Source organism: Macrosteles quadrilineatus, unplaced genomic scaffold (genome assembly GCF_028750875.1).
Source record: "Macrosteles quadrilineatus isolate MER2022 unplaced genomic scaffold, UCM_ALF_1.0 Scaffold_2__2_contigs__length_208266976, whole genome shotgun sequence".
Lineage (NCBI taxonomy): Eukaryota > Metazoa > Arthropoda > Insecta > Hemiptera > Cicadellidae > Macrosteles > Macrosteles quadrilineatus.
The window spans coordinates 153,294,440-153,313,634 of NW_026542595.1; the positions used below are offsets into that span (position 1 = coordinate 153,294,440).

The following is a 19,195-nucleotide window of genomic DNA, read 5'->3' on the forward strand; positions in this document are numbered from 1 at the left end:
TTGTCCATACAAATTATTTTCTTCTGTTTTTTATTCTGAAATGATCTACATAAGACATTTGGTAGCCTGGGGCCTGGAGTATGGCTTTAGCTTTAGTATGGCTTAATTACTTGAACAGTTTATTTTATAATCCAGTTAGTTTTTAGCAAAAATAATTTTCATTATTTCTTTTGAATACACAAACCGGATAGACTAATAGGAAAGATGATTTTCTAGGTTCACCAGAATCTACTGAGCAGTCAACAGTCTCTGTTGAACAAACCTGAGGCGTCAGTGGAGCTGTCAGTCGCAGAGCAGTTTAACAGTCTTACCAACCTGCACAATGAAACGTTAGCTCGTATCATGGAACGGGAGGCTCAGGTATACCAAAACAAACTTTTATTCGTACAGATTGTTTGTTGACTATTTGGATTTTACTCATACTTTTACTACAGTATACGCTTGTTAATCTGCCTGTTGGGACTTTGGCAGATTCGAGAGCTTTTTTTAAATGTTGGATTACTGAACATTCTCTAGCCGTTACTGCATGACTTGTATACGCTTGTTAATCTGCCTGTTGGGACTTTGGCAGATTCGAGAGCTTTTTTTAAATGTTGGATTACTGAACATTCTCTAGCCGTTACTGCATGACTATTGAAAATACCACTAATTGTAGAGTGTCAAAAGGAAATCGTTGGTTGGCAGACCATAATCCTGTACTTGATTGTGTTTTCCCTTTTTTCAATAGTGATATAAAATGAAAAAAAATTAATAAAATTAAAATATAACTTTCTTGACTCTGCTGATCAAACTAATATGCCTAAACATTTTTTAAAAGGATGTGAGACCTTCAAACTAATCTAGGATTATTGATAGTACCGTATTATTGTATGCCAGATTAGCAGGTTTTTATTGTAGACATTAACTTTTAAAGTTGTTGTTTAAAATTTCAATTTAAAATTTCATTTTTTTCCTAGTGATTTAAAGAAGTGTAATTCTCAAGATGAATATAAATTGGTTTGTATTTTGAAGGTTCGCAACCGCATGAATGTCTGGGACCAATATCGCAACGAACACAAATCTCTGCTAGCTTGGCTGACCGAGACGGAGAAAGAGAAGAACAGGATGAGGCTGAGATATGTCCACATGAGGATGATACCTAACACCATCCAGAAGATACAGGTAATGAAAATCCTCTCCCATTGTTTACTGGCACACATAGTGTAGGATTTGTACAACAGTAGAAACTTTAAAGTGTTAAAGTTGATTTTTTTTAAGTTAATACTGTAAAGTAAAAATACAAAGACATATTATTAAAAACAATAAAATAAAATGTGAATTTAATTTATATAGGTACACTCCAGTGCAGTATTTTGCAAATTTCAAGGGAGAATATGGAGTAAGGATGAGTGTTGTTAAATGAGCAAATTTCATGATAAAAAACTAACGTAGATGTAGACTTACTTGTCAGCAGTCTATGAGTGGCATGATCAACAATATTTTGTTTGAATATAAATTGGTTAGGCCTGCAGCTAGTCTATATGGAAGATTTACTTTGGTATGTAATATTCAATGATATGGTATAACTAAAATAGATACTTACAAATTCTCGGTACTGTGTTGGTAGCAGTAATGGTATTTCTACGGTTTACTGGAACTTTAAGATATTCAATAAGTCAATAATTTCATAACCTTAATGTTTATTGCAGATAATGCTAGACAAGTTGCCGGAGGGTGAGCAGAAGGCCGAGAGGCTGGGAGTTTTGCTTCAACAACTTTGTCAGTTCTGTGATGAGACTCTGGCGACGTCACTTAGGTTGGAACATGCAGCCGTATCAGAGAAGATCAACAGCATGAGAGCTGCTTTATACACTTGGTGCGTATAATGCTGTCATTTTTTCACTGTCCCACTTTCACATCCTAAGACGCTAGGCTCTAGCCCGGGACCGCTTTCACGTTATTCCAGGCTACGTCTAGAGGTTTGTAGCTTAAAATATATTGGTGGTTAGCAGGATTTTGACCCCCGACTTGGGGATCACAGTCTACCATTAGAAGCATTCCCTTTTAGCGAATTTTCCATATAGGGAAAATAAGCTATTACTGTAGTACTCATGGTAAGACCTGGACCTGGGACCGATTTTTTTTTTGTTTTGAGGTCCCTAGAGGCCAAAAATAGCATCCGGTCAAATTCATATATATATATATATATATATATATTTATTTATATATATATATATATATATGTGTCCGTTAGCGCGATAACTCGAGCAAAAATGATCCGATTTTGATGAAATTTGGTACAAACGTGTAAACCTACGTTTATTCGAACGAGTTCGCAAACCAGCATGATCGGACCATGGGAACGGGAGTTTATGGGGGCTTTTATGGGGTAAAAATGGGTTTTTCCCATTTTTGACCCAAAAAACTTAAATTTTTGCAATTTCTTTCCAAACTATTTTGTAGAGCTTAAAAAAACAAATAATTTAGTATATTGAAGCGTTATAATGCGCCTAATGGTTACGGAAAAAATTCAAAAAAGTTGTAAATTTAAAATTCCTATGTTATTCTTATGGAGGATAAGTAAACTGTTGTAGTTTGCTTTATTAACATATTTTGCCCAAATTTGGAAAATGTTTTTATTTCTTACTAACTATTTATAACATTTTACAAAAAAAAAAACACTTTAACCCTCCCTGTTGCAGCAAACCTAAGTATGTGTTAAACTGATTTGATTTAAATAGGGAATAAATGTGATATTTTTAAGGAGACATTTTAGTGTAAATCCAATTAGGCAAATGGAAATTCGCTTAGTCTGCAGGTTTGCTGCGGCGAGGGTATTTTTGTTTTTAGGTGTGAAAGAATTGTAAAATATGAATAGTTATGTGTTGTTACACACTGTTGCTTTGATCCAGTTGAAATAGTGTTTAGACAGGTTTGACAAACAACATTAGTTTTTAGTGTGTTTCCTTACAATAACTTCTTTTGTCTTTACTTGTATTAGATTTTTTTTAGTTAATAACCTGAAATAAGGAAACTGAATGGTTCGAGTCTATTAGTCTATGATTGGGGTTGTATTGTTTTTACTCTGTTGGTTTATCTGGCCATTGTTGCCCTATACTAGTGGTTAGATGTGAGAGATTTTACTGTGCCAATGACTCTTGGTGATTTTAACAAACAAACTAATGAACAGTACTTAAAACTTAATTTGTGAATTAGAATCCATAGTGGGTTTCAGGATCAACTCCCTGAACTGTTGGAGATTGCTGCCATATGATTTATCCTTACTTTGAAGATGCATATTCATCAGCTTGGCTGAGGTCTAGTCACTGAGGATACCTCTTCTAAAGGCAGAACAAAACATCTGACAGCAATCTCCAGTTGACGCCAAAAACCACTAGATTCCAGTGACACTAGCTGCAAAAGAACAAACAAGGATTTAATAATGAATGTTTGCAGGCTGAACTTCCTAAGGAGTCTGCGAGAGCTGACGGAGAGGTATGAGCGAGAGGTGGAGGGAGTGCAGAGGACATTTAGTGACATCCATGTAGCTCTGGAGGACAGTGTGGTGGAGGGCGGATGTGTACCCCCTGGACATCACGGCCTCCAGCAGCGACTAGACACTCTCAAGGTACTCCGTCTTAGAAGAAACAGGAAATACCGTTGATTTGCAATAATAGTCAGAAACGTTCGTTAGCTTTTTTGTTTTAGGCGAAATAAAAATAAATTTTTGTCACCTATTACTTTCTTGTCTAGCATGTTTTTTTTCCGGATGTTCTTCATCAGTAGTTCCTTAGATAGACTGTTGCTCTCATTTCAAGATTCTCGCTGTCCATAGGAAGAGCAAACAGCTTTATTTCACTTACTCGTCATAACAGTTTAGACGATAAAAAATAATAGGGTACCGTACCGGTATTCTCAGTAATCTGTTACCAAGGTTATAAGTGACACTTCAGTAACAGTATTATCTATCTTATTGTGTTAAATAATGCCCACCTCAATCAACTGATGAGAATCGCTTTGTATCTTTGATATTGAATACTGAAGTTGTCATCCCATCTATATAGATAGACCCAGTTTTTTTTTCTTTTTTTTCGCTCAAAGAGAACAAAGATAAATTTTCTGCTCACTGAGTGCACTACTGTGAAAGCTATTTTCTTTCAATCTTTTGACACTTTGACAGATATAGTTTACAGTAAGTTGTCCATTCAGTATGGGTTGATTATGACTTCGTTTTATACTACAGTTATCATTGGTTGGCTTGAACCATACTTCTTGTGTGCAGGCTGCCAGGGAACGGGTGACTGCCGTGTCCAAAGACTTGGAACTGCTAGGAGTGACTCAGGAACAGCTGAAGGAATCGTTGGACCCTGTAGATGTGAGGACAGTCAGTCAGAGGGTGTGGCTGTTACAGCAACAACAAGGCGACCTGGAGCATCAGCTGGACATGGCGATATACCAGCTGGACGAGCGACTGCGCCAGGGACAGATGTTTGACAAGAGGTAAACAGCTGAGTGGAAAGTTATAGGGTGAAATCAAATGATAATCCTTTATTTCAACAGGCAAACCAGGGGCCCTTTCAGTACACTTAACCTTTAAAATATAAAAATACATAGTATCAACAAACTGACACATTTTTCCCATGAATTTACCATTAAAATTGAATATCCTTCTTTTATGGGAAAAAAACTAAAAACAAGACCGCTGGTGTCGTCTGTAGCTGTAGATTTGTATTAAAGTTAATTGGGAGGATATAAAAATTGCAAAGGGTTTTGAACCTTAATTTTTACAGCATTAGGGACGTTGAATTTTGTTCAGGTTGTAAGCGGACATTAAATACTAAATTTCAATCAAAGTTGTATATATCGTTCTGCTGTTTTAAGGGGTTTTATGAAAAATATGGGTGCATAAAAAATTTAAAGTAAAAAAAAATAAAATAAAAATTTCCTCAGAGATACTATGTATTAGTTCTCACACACCAAATTTCATCAATCACGGGTTTAATATGTAGCTTTGTCCACATTCATACACACACACACACATACACACACAAACATAACTTTAAAAAAACAAGATATTTACATTACCCAAAAATGTTAACGAAACAATACTTTCTTCATATAGGCCTACATTGTAAATATATAAAATGCCTATATAAAATCATGTTTAAGAAAAGCAACACAGTAGTACAAGCTGTTCATTGTGACAGGGCGGAGAGGTTCCTGGTGTGGGCCGGAGGTGTTGACCGCAGACTGGAGGGGTTGTCCAGCGGAGGCGCAGGAGAGCCCGCAGACCAGTTACGCAGATTGGAGACAGAGCTGGAGGCCGAGGTGGGGCTGCGGCGCAGAGAGGCGGAGTGGCTGCAAGACTGTGGCGCAGAACTGGTGGAGGCTGAAGGGATGGATGCCACACCTCGCCGGGCCCATCTCACTGCCAGGTCTGTGTGTAGAACAACATTGGAAAAGTATTGGTTTGAAGAAAGTTGTATCATTGACTCCCATCTATATGGACCAGCTGTCACCATTTTTTACCAAACTAGAACATAGTTGTGAGCCAGTTAGAGAATAAGATAGTGTCTAAAATTATATTTTCTACCTTATTTTTTGTTGCTAACAAAGTTGGTGGTTTATATCAGTTGCTATAGCTCATAATAGGTCATATCAGTTTCACTTGGTAAAAAAGTTCATGTATTTGACAGAAATTAGTCATTTAGATCAGCACAATCTGTTGGTGGATCACATCAAATTTTACAAAAATTGAAAATTAAAATGAAAAAAATGTTGATTAATTTTAGCTATATATCGTCAAAAGTACACAGGTGTGTTAACACACCCCTTCAGCTTTAGTTTGTGTTCTCTATACAAATAAGCTTTTAAAATATGTATGAACAACATTTTCTTTTCTGCCAACAGATTATCAGCAGTCAACGATGCGTGGGAGAGAGTCCAACAATTGACAAGTTCTCGAGCCAATAAGCTTAGACAGATCATTGAGGTAAGTTCTGAACAGTAGTACAACAAGTTTATTTTTAAAATTACCTGAAATATTGTTAACATGCTTCAAATTTTGTGACATGATGAGAAGTCTACTTGCAGTATCCACAGTACCTCAAACTGTGTAGGTTATTTACTAAATCAACAACCGTTTCAGGGCATGAGCTCCTTAGAACAAAGGATAGAAGAGTTGAGAGGCTGGTTACATTCGATAGAACTTCAACTCGCCACACCGATCATACTCGAGCACTGTACACAGGCTGGGCTGGACAAGTGTATGGCCCACCATGATGTGAGTATGGTATTACAGTATGTTGTGCAGGCACAGAAAGATGATCAGCATGATGTGACTCTTAGACCATAAAAATTTACTATGATTTTTGTAAATCTATGGTCAAAAATTACAATTGGTTTTCAAACTGAAGGAGTTATTCCCTCATGTTAGTTTATATTTTGAATACTCTTCAAAAAGTAGAACTTCTAAAATTAGAAATTTTTCTCTCTTGACTCGTTTATCTTGATCTGTTGCTTTCTAAATTAAACTTTTGTCATTAATGCGTGTAGTTTCTGTTTAATTTGTATGTGTTGTTTTTCATATACCTATACACATTATCAATTGGGTGCTAAGTTTCTTACAAACTTTTAGTTACAAGGTGAATTCAACTGTTACGGTACTAAAATGTATTTTAAAATAATAAGTTTATGAACATATTTTTTTTTTTTTAACCAAAACTGTATTTGACTGCAGGCTCTGACCAAGGACATAGAGCAGCACAGTGGTACAGTAGCAGATGTACTGAATCATTGTGAACTTCTGCTGAATGACTGTGACACAGCCAATGTACAACTTAACACTGACGGAATCTCCACATCTATGCAACTGCTAGAGAGGAGGTCTGTATGATACTCAACAGAATTATAGCTACCAAATCATAAGGAAACCAAAACGTTTTGTATATTTACAACTTTTAGCTATTTAGTGTTTCTAAGGGCACACACTTAATGTTATGACAAAATATTTGTCAAATTTGATGGAAGAGATTTGGTTGGGTCATGTCTTGGGTTTTCTCAGTTACTGTACTCTGGTTTTATTGTATTAATCTAGAAAAGTTTTCTCCCTGAATTTAATCACAGCAAGTTTGTCAACCTTAAGCCTGGTTCCCCACCCATCCTGGCAGAGTAACATTGTACTTAGACCTACTTCCAACACGTTTTGACTTGTGTGTCACTACTCCTAATATATTTTGGTTAAACTTGTTTTGTTTTTCATAACAGCAAAGTTTGTGAACTGTTATGTTGAAGGTGGAAAAACGTCTGCGTGCTAGTGACAGAACGGAAAGCCAAGCTGCTGCGGACATGGCAGTTACTTCAGGAAGTGCTGCGTTTGTGTGAGCAGCAGGCTGCGTGGCTGCGTGTGCAGACTGAGGCTCTAGACAGAATAGCCACACAGACAGACGAGGCTCAGATACAAGCCATACCTGGATTGATCACCGATGTGGAGGTGGGGACTATAACATGGTTTTGTTGTGTTTGAATTCTTAGTTACAATTAAATTCCAATACTGCCGTATTCGATATTGGGGCAAATTCAACAACCCAGGTTCATTCCAAGGAAAACTATTATTAACACAAAATAAACCAAAATAAACCATATCACAATACTTGACGGACACAATCTTTGGTGTATCAGCTCAATACGCTACCACTGGGCTACCTAGCTCAATTAGCCAGACATTGCTCATTGGATACTAGCAGTATCATATCACTTTGGTCAGTCATCCATGTGAGCTCATGAGGCTTATTCCGTAACGTTACTTCACTGCCTCTAAATCACCGTTGTTTGCCCAGAGAGTGGTGACCGAGGTGGAGTGTCAACGACCGGCACTGGAGCTACTACAATCCTCCTACACTGCCTTGGCTACACAGAGCTCGTTGGACAGCTTAACTACGGACGCACGTAGCAGGATAGCAGAGTGGTCTGCACTGCGCAGTCGGGCGGATCACCTGCTGACTAGACTGCATGTGGCACAGGACCGGTGGTTGAGGTAAATCAACATGTGCAAAAGAAAACTTTCTTATGCTAGACGATTTTTAGGTTGAATATTAACATGTTTAATAAAAACTGAGTGGATCAAAATCAAATTGCGTCAAAATCAACGATTATCTTATTATTTTACTGCCATATTTTTTGTGTGTACAATACATAAATCACTTGCTGCACTAAGAATTTTTACCTTATTTAATTATTAAATAAACTTTTAAATTTACTACTTTAGGACTTCTTCTTTCCTTAAAAATATTTTCAGGAGAAACCTAAACGATTATAATACTGCTTATGGTTTGCTTTCAAATTCTAGAAGTCAAGTGCTATATCCTTTACATTAGATCATTTGAAAGTAGATTTTATACCATCTTTTTAAGGTTTAACCAAGCAAAATTAATGGAAGTTCATTAATAAAAAAAATATAATTTTTAAATTACATCGGTGTTAAATTAAGTAATGTTTTGACAGGTTTACAGAGGCTCATGGTGCAGCTGTATTAGCCTTGACCAATGTTGACGTACAGCTGACTCAGATAGACTTGCTGGAGACTGCAGACAACGCTGATATTGACTCTTACAAGAACAGACTGAAGGCGCTGATGGTAAGTAATACACCTACATCCTAGAAATTCTTCTAAATGGTTAGGTGTTAAATGTTCTTCTGATCATGTAATAATCTCAGATTAAATTTGCCCAATGATCTATGCCTTTTCACATGTTTATATTTAATAATTCTTATTCTTGTGTAACAGCTGTTTGTTATTTTATTTTTGTGTAATTGTTGCATTGCAATGGCTTATAAATTTTCTTGCTGGGTATATATTTGCAGTTTAAATGTTAATTCAAGAGTCATCTACATCTTGGGAAAGATCAGTTCATATACAATATTCGGAAGAGTTAAATACTGCTTGAACGTTAAGGTTGAAATGCCAACCGTGATCAAAATTGTAAATATTGCTTCATTAATATGAAATGAATACTTGTAAATCAATTCAATCAGAAATTACCAGTAGGGACGATGATGAGAGAGACAGAAAAGCTTCCAACAACACTTAGAGTCACTTGTTAGTGGTGTCAAAGTTAAATTAACACCATTATATTGTTGAGATTACTGTAAAAAAAGTGATGTGGGAGGAAGGATGCAAGAATGCATCCACATCTCACTTACCACTCTAATTGAGTAAGGACAAAAATATGAGTGATGGTAAATAAATTACTTAATTGGGTATGGTTGATATAAAACTGCAAACAAATATTCGGCAGGATTTTGATACATTTTAGTGCAACTATTTACTTAAGATAAACTCAACTGTTCAATATGATAAATAGTTTACATACCTTACAAATCCGACAAACAGCTCATTTTTATTGAAGGTCGTTTACATGTTTCGGCTTGTATCGGCCATCGTCGCAGTTGAATGGTGAAATCCTTATACACAAACACACATACACGGACGGGACGAAGACATTACGAAAACGAATAATACTTTTAAAAGGCATATTACTTTAAATACACGGGCAAGACGCACACCGTCTTCAAGGTCAGGATGTGTGTATTTCACATAATAGGCCTATTAAAAGTATTATTCGTTTTCGTAATGTCTTTGTCTTGTCCATGTATGTGTGTTTGTGTATGTACTTTTAGTAGGAAACAATGACAAGGATTTCACCATCCAACTGCGACGTTTTGACAATGGCCGATACAAGCCGAAACATGTAAACGACCTTCAATAAAAATTAGCTGTTTGTCGGATTTATAAGGTATGTAACCTATTTATCATATTGAATATTACAGCTCAGGAGCTAGAATGGAAATGAGTTTTAATTCAACTGTACAACTGTACAAGGCTAAGTACTTGGCAACTTTAAACAATCACCTTTGGAGTGATCTGTATACTTTAGCTGAGGAGTGTTATTTCAGTGTGATTTTAACTGTAGTTTACTGTTTCAGCTGTTGAAGAGAGAACTGGAAAGCCAAGGAGAGTTGCTGAAGAGGGCCGACCAACTGGGTCTAGACGTGATGAACAGCTGTTTGCCCCAGGACGTCTCCTCTGTGCAGCTGATGGTGGACGAGTACCAGCTGTTATGGAAGGACATCATGGAACGGATGAAGAAACTCATCGAGGCTTGCCGTGAGGAGTGCCGAAAGAGAAATGTAAGATTGTTTTTCTAGTCTTAGTATAGTAGAGGGTTCTTTATTCAGTAAAACTACTTTTCTATCTTCAGTTGAGGTATGACCAAAATGTTGACCGACAAAAAAACTGACTCACCTAAATGATATGTTGACTATTCATCTGTACTGATTAAAGTACAAGCTATGCATAAATGCAAGCGAATGAATTTTGTTCATTAAATTTCTTGTTGGTGTTTGCAGGTTGTCCATGAAGAGGTGCAGGTGGAGACGCTGAGGTTTGAGACTGACACGTCTGTGCAGGTCAACACTCTGCCGACACCCCTGTTGCGGCGAGATGCTTACATCTATGAGCTTCAGACGGCCATCAATGAGTGCAACTCCAACCTTGACACGCTGGCCACTCTTGAGAAACTTACAACTCAAAACTCTGTGAGTAATCTGAATTACTAACTAAGAGAGTCAATTTAAATTTCAGTGAACCATTGAAATTCAATGCCATTCAATGCCACAGAGTCTAGTGGTTGATCCCTTATTTTATTACCAATCCGTGATCAACCAATGGGTATATCACCAAGGCTGTTGTCTTAAGCCTTAATAAGGTGAAATAGTGTACAAGTACAACCTAACTGATCCATTCATGGAAAACTGATCAAACTTGTGACTAAAAAATTAATATGTGCTCCCTTTGATTTCTTTACATCAAAATGTAAATTTGTAATACATTTCGCAGTACTTTGGTACTGATACTAAATTTCAAACTATGTAAATTATCTTCAAGAAGAACTATGTTTATATTGGAATTAAAATAAATTTAAAATAAAAACTTCACCAATATAAAAAAAAAATTCATTTCATGAGGCCTTTCGCCAGCTATGCTGACATCATCAGACACATCACAAAACTGAAGGTTATGTTTATGTTTAAAAATATATATAAATATTTTTAAACATAAACTTAACCTTTATTTTGTGATGTGAAATATTACAGCTTAAAATACTCCATTGTGTTACTGTCCTAACAATAGGGATCAAGTTATTTAAGACATTATTTTTTAAGATATTTTCCATAACAATTAGTGAAAGACTAACACTAACTTTGTTATGCTAACTTGTGATTTACATTGTAGGCCAAGTGTGTGGCGGCATGTCAGTCGAGTGTGGATCTGGTGAAGCATCTGAGCTGTTTGTTGATGGAGCAATGTGGAGCTACGGAGCAACAGGCTAGCTCCACGGAGGTACTCCAGCTGGAGCAGCGCTACCAACAGCTGTTGTCTCAGAAACAAGCCGAGGACAGGGAGAGACGAGAACTCAGGTGAGAGACAGAACTAGTCTCAACTGTTCTACTTTTTACTCAACTAACTGCATGAAATTAGTGAATGTTTGAAAACATTCCAAAGAGTGTGTTGCTAGACTAGTGGTTACCGTCCCAGACTTTGGCGTAAGACAGGTTCATTCAGATATACCAGAAATATAACGAAAGTGTTGTAATTTTTCCTCACAAAACGCTTAAATCATATTTTAATTATGTAAATCATTGAAATAAGAAAACGTAAGGCTATTTAGGCCTCCCTGTATTATTTCAACATCTTTTGGTGTTTTTTGTAGGAGAAACTGCAAAGCTGCATTCACTACAGCTGTTTTATTCACAGTCCAAAAGTCAAGTCCAAAAACATCAAGTTGTCAAGTCAGGTCCCTTGAAGAAGAGGCTATCGTTAACTTTAGGAACATAACTTGTCTTTTTTCATACCTGAAGATGTACATATGAGTACAAATCAGCAGGCTGTTACTGCAACTATTAAATAATTGATAATTGGTGAATTATTTGACTGAGAGGTTAAGCAGACCTAAAAAGCTGAACCGAAGGATTTATAAAAAATGCATTTGCAAGTATGGTTTAATATTCATAAAGTTTTGCCTCAATAATGCTTTTCACACATAATTTTAATATTAAGTTGTGACAAAAAAAACTTTGCGATCTGATTAAAAAGTTAACAAAAACTTAGTTATCAAAATTCTTAGTCAGTTTTTAATGTTGTTTCGGTGAAAGATTAAGATAACAATTTTAATGTTTTATTTTTATTTTCTAGATCATAATAACTGTACTAGGCCTATATACTTTTCTGCAATGAATTTTAATTTTACAAAGCGTGAATAACAAATATTTTTTAAACAAAAATAATTTGGGTATTTTTCCTGCAGGAAATCTCCTCAAATTCTTTCATAACTTGTTTTTTTAAAAAACAAACTTGAAACATAAGTATACATTTACTTTCAGATTGACTAGTTTTGCTCTACTTAGTTTAAACTTGATGTTTGGCTTTAGATAAATAGTTTGTCCGTGCTTAATTTTATACGTTGTATAAAAATTCAATGCTTTGCTGTCTTGTTTAACCTGTAGCTTTCTAACTGCTTTGTTTAGTGCAGCTACTAACACACTAAACACAAAAACTTGTTTACAGGTGCCCTACAGACGAGTCTTCCTACACGTTTTATTGTATACAGTTAAGTGAAATTCTGTAACTTTGTTGATATTTTTTACTACTTTTTTATCATAATTAATTCAATGGATTAGTATGCTAATTTTTTGAATCAGGTAACTTATATTTTAATTTGTTTAAACTTTAATTAAGTTTTCTGAAATGTTTAAAGAGTGTTTTTTTGTAATTTTTTACTTTAATTTACAAAGTTAAATTTGGGTATTAAACCATCTACCTTTCTACTTGTTAGTTCTAGGTTGTTTTTCTTATGGTTTACTATGAGTAAAAAATATGAGATTATATTAGCGAATAAGTAGTCATTACCGTAGGTGGCACAGTAAGAACTAGGCCTGGGACCAATTTACTTTTTCATTTTGATTTCCTCAGAGGCCAAAAACACTATTTGTTTGAATTGTTATATATGTATAACAGTAAAAGAAAACAGAAACAGTATAAGAAGAGTTTTTTTGTGTCTGTAAACTGGATAACTCAAGTAATTTTGGTCCCATTTTGTTAAAATTTAGCTTGGCAGTATAAACATGAATGAGTGTGCTAACCAGCAATAAAGGGCCCAAGGAACAATGTATTATAGGGTTTTGAAAATGTTTCAAATTGTTTGTTTGAAATTTTTACCTTTAAAACATGGAAATGCCATTTTTTGTGAATTTCCAATAAAGAGGGGATAATCTATTACCGTAGGTCTCATGGTAAGCCATTACAGTGACATTTCACTTAACACGTTGTGTTGATGTTCGCAGTGAGTCAGGTCGGTTCACTTGTCCGCTGTGTACTCGCCGCAACTGGAAACAGCTGGACAACGACCTGTGGAGGCTACAGAAGTGGCTGGAGTATGCAGAGGCAACACAGGGTGCTCAGACCTCGCCTCCGACCAACATCAACCAACTGGAGGATGTCATACAGGACCAGAGGGTATGATACTATTTACTTATGTTGGTAAAATTCTTACTTGTATCTGATCCATCTTCACATATCCTAAGTACATTGGTGATTGGCGGGACTCGAACCTGGGTGGACCTTGGGGACCTAAGTCCTGCTGTTTACCACTAGACAATCTCTATTGATGAGTTGGTAAATCTTGGAAATTTATGATATTTTCAACTTTAAAAAAATACGAACATACCTTCTACGACGAAAATACCTGTTCAAATACTTTTTGTTCAGAAAATGCAAAATTAATGCGGTTGAAGAACAAAATATTTACTATACTTTTTTATTTTTACTTAAAATTCTCTTAAAACAACTTTCTTACTCAGTATAACCTATTTTACACCGAGTTTTTTCTTGTAGGAATTCCTACTGGACCTGGATAGCCACAAGTCACTGGTAGTTTCACTGAATACGGTCGGCCGACACTTAGCCGAGCACACTGAGGACGAGGCCCGCGCACGTGACATGACCGAGCGCCTGGCAGAGATCAACCGACGCTGGGACAATGTGTGCGCGGAGGCTGCCCGGTGGGAGACTCGACTACAGACGTCGCTATTGCAGGTAACATTGTGCACATTGTTGAAATTCTGATAGTTTTCAGATTAAGTTAAGTTGTGGTTTTTGTTATGTTGTCCAGAAGACATAATTAAATTGTACTTCCTAGTCCTTACTAATTTCACTGAACTTTTACAAGACAACTACCATTTTTGTGTGCTTTAAACCACCTGCAACTATTTTCTGAGGCAAGTAAGTTGTGTATATTCCTCCCTCCTTAATGTATTTTCAAGCCAAGTTATTTTTGTTCAAAAAACAAATTCTTTCTACATAGTCGTCCAAACTCCCTGTACATTGCACCTTTGCCTGTTGAGTAGACACCCTATTATTATTATATTCAAGTAGTAAAGTTTTAAAACTAAAACAAAGCTAGATGACTTAAGTCACTGAATGTGCTAATATCATCCATAGATAGGTTGTCTATTTCAGTATATCCAAAAGTCCATTAGTGTGCTAACAATGCGGCTCGTGTCAAAAACAATCACATTTCAATACATATAGAACTGCTATAAAATCTATACTGTTTATGATTTTTTTTTTTTCTTTAGCAGATAGATTTGATGCCATGGCGGTATATTGTGTAAAAGCACTATTTCCTTGTAAAACTTCTCATATTCCAAAACCAAGCATTATTTTCAATAAGTATTACGTAGATTAATATGTGGTAACTCGTATTATTTTCATAGTTACTTATTTGATTTATGTGTTTAAAATTTGTAGAACCCAGAGTTTCACGAGACCATAGATGAGTTGGTTCAATGGCTGGAGCAGACGGAGATTCAGATTCAGCAGATGGAGCCTGTGGATGTTGCCGAGGGAAGGGAAGTCATCGAGTCTAAGTACAACAAGTTCAAGGTAAATAATAGTATATACCAACCCAAATTTTGAGGCATGTTTATCTAAAGGGGTTGAGAAGCAGAGTTTCTATTTTACAAAACAATATGACAATTACTTTACTCAACTACTACATACATCTCCTGGCAATGAAGTGGATTTTCATCATATCACAGTAGTTTTAGAAAAGTTAGTTTTACTAAAACTCCATATTTTCTCAGTAACCATTGAACACACTATATATTGTCTTAACAAAATAGTTTTCTGGCAACGTGAGACAGTGCATTTATGATATTTTTTAAATTATAAATAATAATAAAAACAATAATAATAATTAAAAATAGGTATCTATCTTTGTATACAGCTCAAACAGTTGTGAATATGTTGTTACACGAACATAATTTCTTTGAACCAATAACGTGATTCTTTTTTACTTGTATCAGTATAATGTTTCATCATCTTGTATTTGTGTAATAAGTCTCTAGACTCTATTTTTCTCCAATAAGCTTGCTGAACTCCACCCCTTTATCAAAACAAATCCATATTATAATAGTTGTAACTCAACGTTAACTCTCTAACATGTTTGTGCAGGATCTGCGTCACGACCTGGAGGTATGTGAGCCGAGAGTTATGTCACTACAGGAAGCTGCGTGTCACCTGCTGCGGCACAGTGAGTCCGTGGACACAGATGCCTGTGAGCGACTCACACATCTGCGTCTGCGTCTGCAGAGTCTTACACGGCTCACGGCGTCATATCTGCTCAAACTGGGTGCTGTGCTGGGCCGTGACCCCGTGTCACATGCGTCACTCGCCACACTGTCACACGAGGTGAGTAAATGTGACTGCGGGATTGTGAATTTTCAGCCCTAAATACTGTATTTATCATGAATGAAGAAAATACTAAACATGAGGTATATCTTAGTATTCTTGGCAATCTAGATGCTATTAATTAGTCAAGATTTAACTGGTGTTCTTCAGATCCTTAATCATAACTGATATGTAAGGTAGGTGTGATTAACTGTAATATTCAATTATATTTGTATTTTATCAATCTTTCTCAAGTTTACACAATTCACAAATTATATTTTAGAATACACCTAGCAGTTGCTGTCACCTAACTATATTATCTAATTGAAAGACATTTATTTTACTAATTCAATTCTTGTCTAAACCAAACTCTTTCTTTTCTTCAACTTTTTGTATTGATGATTACTTTTGATTAGTATTTTTAGTTGAAATCGCTTGATATTTGTCATAAAATATTTTGAAAATATTTTAATTGCAATGCATTGTTTTTATTTAATAGTAACATCATTGATGAGTTTGACATTTTAATTCAAATTCCAATGCTTAAAGCTAGGAGCAAAGTAAATACAGTACATTGGACCGTTTAAAGTGTTTAAAACTGTGGTCTTTTGTGACATCATTTCAGTTATTATTTATTTTACAGAAGATTTAATTGTGTTAAAAAAAGACAATTTTAAAATAGGTGAAGATTTAATTATTTGTTATGGAATGGATTGTAGTGGCTGCCAATTTGCTCCTAGCTGCACCTTGTAGTTTGTAGAAGTTTTCATCACGTTTTAATTTATTTCCTCCTTGTTTTCTTCTTTTATCAGCTATTGGATCAAGCTGCAGGAGGTGCATCCAGTTCTCGATCTTCTACCGACCAACTGCACTCAAAGTAAATATCTAGTCCTTGGTTTGTTTAAGTTTATTTTGTAAACAAACATATTTTTAGCTAATCTTAAATACAGTTTAATTATGTTCTTTACCAACAAGTACTAAATCTACGACACATTGTGCTTTTTTCTTTTTGTTCTATTTTAAGTTTTTCTATACATTCTGTTACGATTTTTGCTATCTACAACAGGAAGAGATATATATGCCATCACAAATTTAGCACTTTTATGGCATTCTAAATACGATGATTTCTTAGAATGTGTTTAAACTTGGCATAGAATTATGATTAGTATGATACACCCCCTTGTCCTTTGAAATATATTCAACATTTTTTCATGAAATACCATTTGATCCATTGGTTTAGAGGTTTCTTAGGCTTTTTTGCACTCTATGAAAGCGTTTAAGTTAAATTTGAATCAACCAATGATATGTATTCAATTCACAACAATCAATTTCCTCATGAGATTTTGGTTGGGTCTGCAGGTTTGCAAACTACAGTATTTTCTTCCTCACTTTTAGCTTTAACTAAGAAAATGAAATGAACAAAGATCATTCATTAACTGTCTCATGTTTTGTTAATTTGTTTTCCAAGATAGTGATTCAAAGTCAACTTTGGCTCAGATGCAAAGTCAATGATTTTTAGACACTGAAGTAGAAGTCGTGATTAGGAAGGAGCTGTAAAATTTTTTTTTACCAAAAAAGAACATGGTTGAATGAGCCAGTCAAAGTGTTCTACTGTCTAAATGTTCCACGTTTCTCTACTAGTTTTAGTTTTCCTGAGATAAGTCAATGTGACAAATTCAGTTTGGTTTAAATAAAAAAGATTCTACTGAAAGAAATCAGTAATTTACATCAGCGCAAAATAGACACTTGTTTGGTGACTATATTCAACTTCGTTCTTTTTATTCTGGAGCAGGCTACAACATTTACATGATGTCGTTTTGTTACAGCTCTGAGGGTATTGTGGACACCAGTGTGCTGGCTAGAGGTTATCGCTTCCTGGGCCGTGTGGTGAGGGCGTCCTTGCCAATCCAGGCGCTCATGCTGGTGATGCTGGGAGTCGCGTCTCTAGTGCCGATCACAGAGGACGACTTTGCGTGCAGCATCACCCGGGGCTTCGGCCCCACACTCAGATATGTCAACGGGCCACCGCCCATGTAGGCAAACAACTAGCCTACAATTGCAAAAAATAAATGGATTTTGACAAACCTAGAAACACGTCAATGGGTTATTACCCATCTAACTGACAAACTAGGTACTTTGTACTTGTCAACTGTGTATGACGTAACAGACAACTAACCGACCAAGACAAGAAACAGGCTGTGATACTGTTATACCTATTATGTCAAGAAACATTCATTGACCAACTATTTTTTTAACAAAAGCTTTAACCACTTCTACTTTCTAACATTGCCATCAAACTTAAGGGGTACGGTTTTATTTATAGTTGTAGATGTACAAATTTTTAAGTTGAAAAACGTCCAGACATTTTTTGTATAGAGGTCTAAAAATATTTTGTAAATTTGTATCGTTAGTTTACTTTTCTATTTATATTTTGATACGCTGATTTTTTACTTGGGCTAACTGACATAGAGTGGGTGTGTTTGAAGAGTTTGAGAGTTTTTCGGCAGAAAAGACACGTAAATTTGTGGAACATTTACGTCTCCTTTCTGTCTGTGTCCATTACGATCGAAATGACTCTTCTCGTCACTTTCATTTCATTTCCGATCCTACTTTGGGAGTAAGTTCCGGTCCGATGGACCAACCCAGTGCCTACTCACTAGGAGGTCTTTGTTAATAGGTTAGTAAATTAATGTTAATCCTCAGTTTGGAAAATAGCTTTTTCAATCTCCCCTATATATGTTAATTTTGTCTCTTACTAAAACGTTTTTCGATCTGCCCAGTTATAGAATTGACAAAATATTAACTACACAGCTGTTATTATTTTGAATTTTACTGGAAATTTATTGTTTCTGTTTTTTTGTGAAATCGTCTATCAGTTTTGTTTCGATATTAAGTTTTAAAATATTGTAGTTTTTATTTTTTCAATGTCTATCGGCTGTAATAAATGTTATGTTAAATAAGAAAAATAAATATAAGGTTATAAAACATGTGCGGTTTTATTTCCGATCTAATTTCTTGTATGAGTGATTTAGTATTATTAATATTGTATTGAGACATAGAAAGGCAAACCAGTATTGTAATTTACAGTACACAAGTAGAATATCGTCGCCTAAGAAACAACACAGCCTAAGTGACAGGAAGCAAACTTTCCAGGAGAGCGAAAAAACCTTGCCAATTGCATCCATGATAATTTAAAAAGTTGGCATTACTTCAGATTTACATTATAACCTATAAAAAAGAGTTTATCAACCACTTTTGTGAGTTTTTTTTGTTTATTTACCATTTTTCTGGGAGATAGGCGGTATTGACTCTTTTTCTGGTGGATTTAGGCGGTTTTGCCTTTTAATTTTAGTGAACATCAGTGGTATTTCTATCATATTTAAAGGTAATAGGCAATATAAAATAACACTTGAATGGCTTATAATAAAT

The 19,195-nt window shown here is 35.5% G+C and overlaps 1 protein-coding gene across 1 annotated transcript in view; it reads left to right on the forward strand.

Moving 5' to 3' along the window:
- Positions 1 to 18,745, forward strand: part of LOC128986733 (titin-like) — a 94,897-nt gene extending 76,152 nt beyond the window's left edge. The window contains exons 24-45 of the mRNA XM_054407238.1: positions 217 to 360; positions 1,012 to 1,161; positions 1,689 to 1,855; positions 3,436 to 3,607; positions 4,262 to 4,479; positions 5,187 to 5,414; positions 5,890 to 5,971; positions 6,128 to 6,262; positions 6,719 to 6,864; positions 7,273 to 7,471; positions 7,818 to 8,014; positions 8,482 to 8,614; positions 9,964 to 10,167; positions 10,387 to 10,575; positions 11,273 to 11,457; positions 12,605 to 12,646; positions 13,381 to 13,552; positions 13,931 to 14,131; positions 14,846 to 14,980; positions 15,551 to 15,787; positions 16,579 to 16,643; positions 17,593 to 18,745. Of these exons, the coding sequence (XP_054263213.1) occupies positions 217 to 360; positions 1,012 to 1,161; positions 1,689 to 1,855; positions 3,436 to 3,607; positions 4,262 to 4,479; positions 5,187 to 5,414; positions 5,890 to 5,971; positions 6,128 to 6,262; positions 6,719 to 6,864; positions 7,273 to 7,471; positions 7,818 to 8,014; positions 8,482 to 8,614; positions 9,964 to 10,167; positions 10,387 to 10,575; positions 11,273 to 11,457; positions 12,605 to 12,646; positions 13,381 to 13,552; positions 13,931 to 14,131; positions 14,846 to 14,980; positions 15,551 to 15,787; positions 16,579 to 16,643; positions 17,593 to 17,803 (3,612 nt within the window). The 3' untranslated portion in view covers positions 17,804 to 18,745. The remainder of the gene's footprint in view (positions 1 to 216; positions 361 to 1,011; positions 1,162 to 1,688; positions 1,856 to 3,435; positions 3,608 to 4,261; positions 4,480 to 5,186; positions 5,415 to 5,889; positions 5,972 to 6,127; positions 6,263 to 6,718; positions 6,865 to 7,272; positions 7,472 to 7,817; positions 8,015 to 8,481; positions 8,615 to 9,963; positions 10,168 to 10,386; positions 10,576 to 11,272; positions 11,458 to 12,604; positions 12,647 to 13,380; positions 13,553 to 13,930; positions 14,132 to 14,845; positions 14,981 to 15,550; positions 15,788 to 16,578; positions 16,644 to 17,592) is intronic.
- Positions 18,746 to 19,195: the final 450 nt, after the last annotated feature.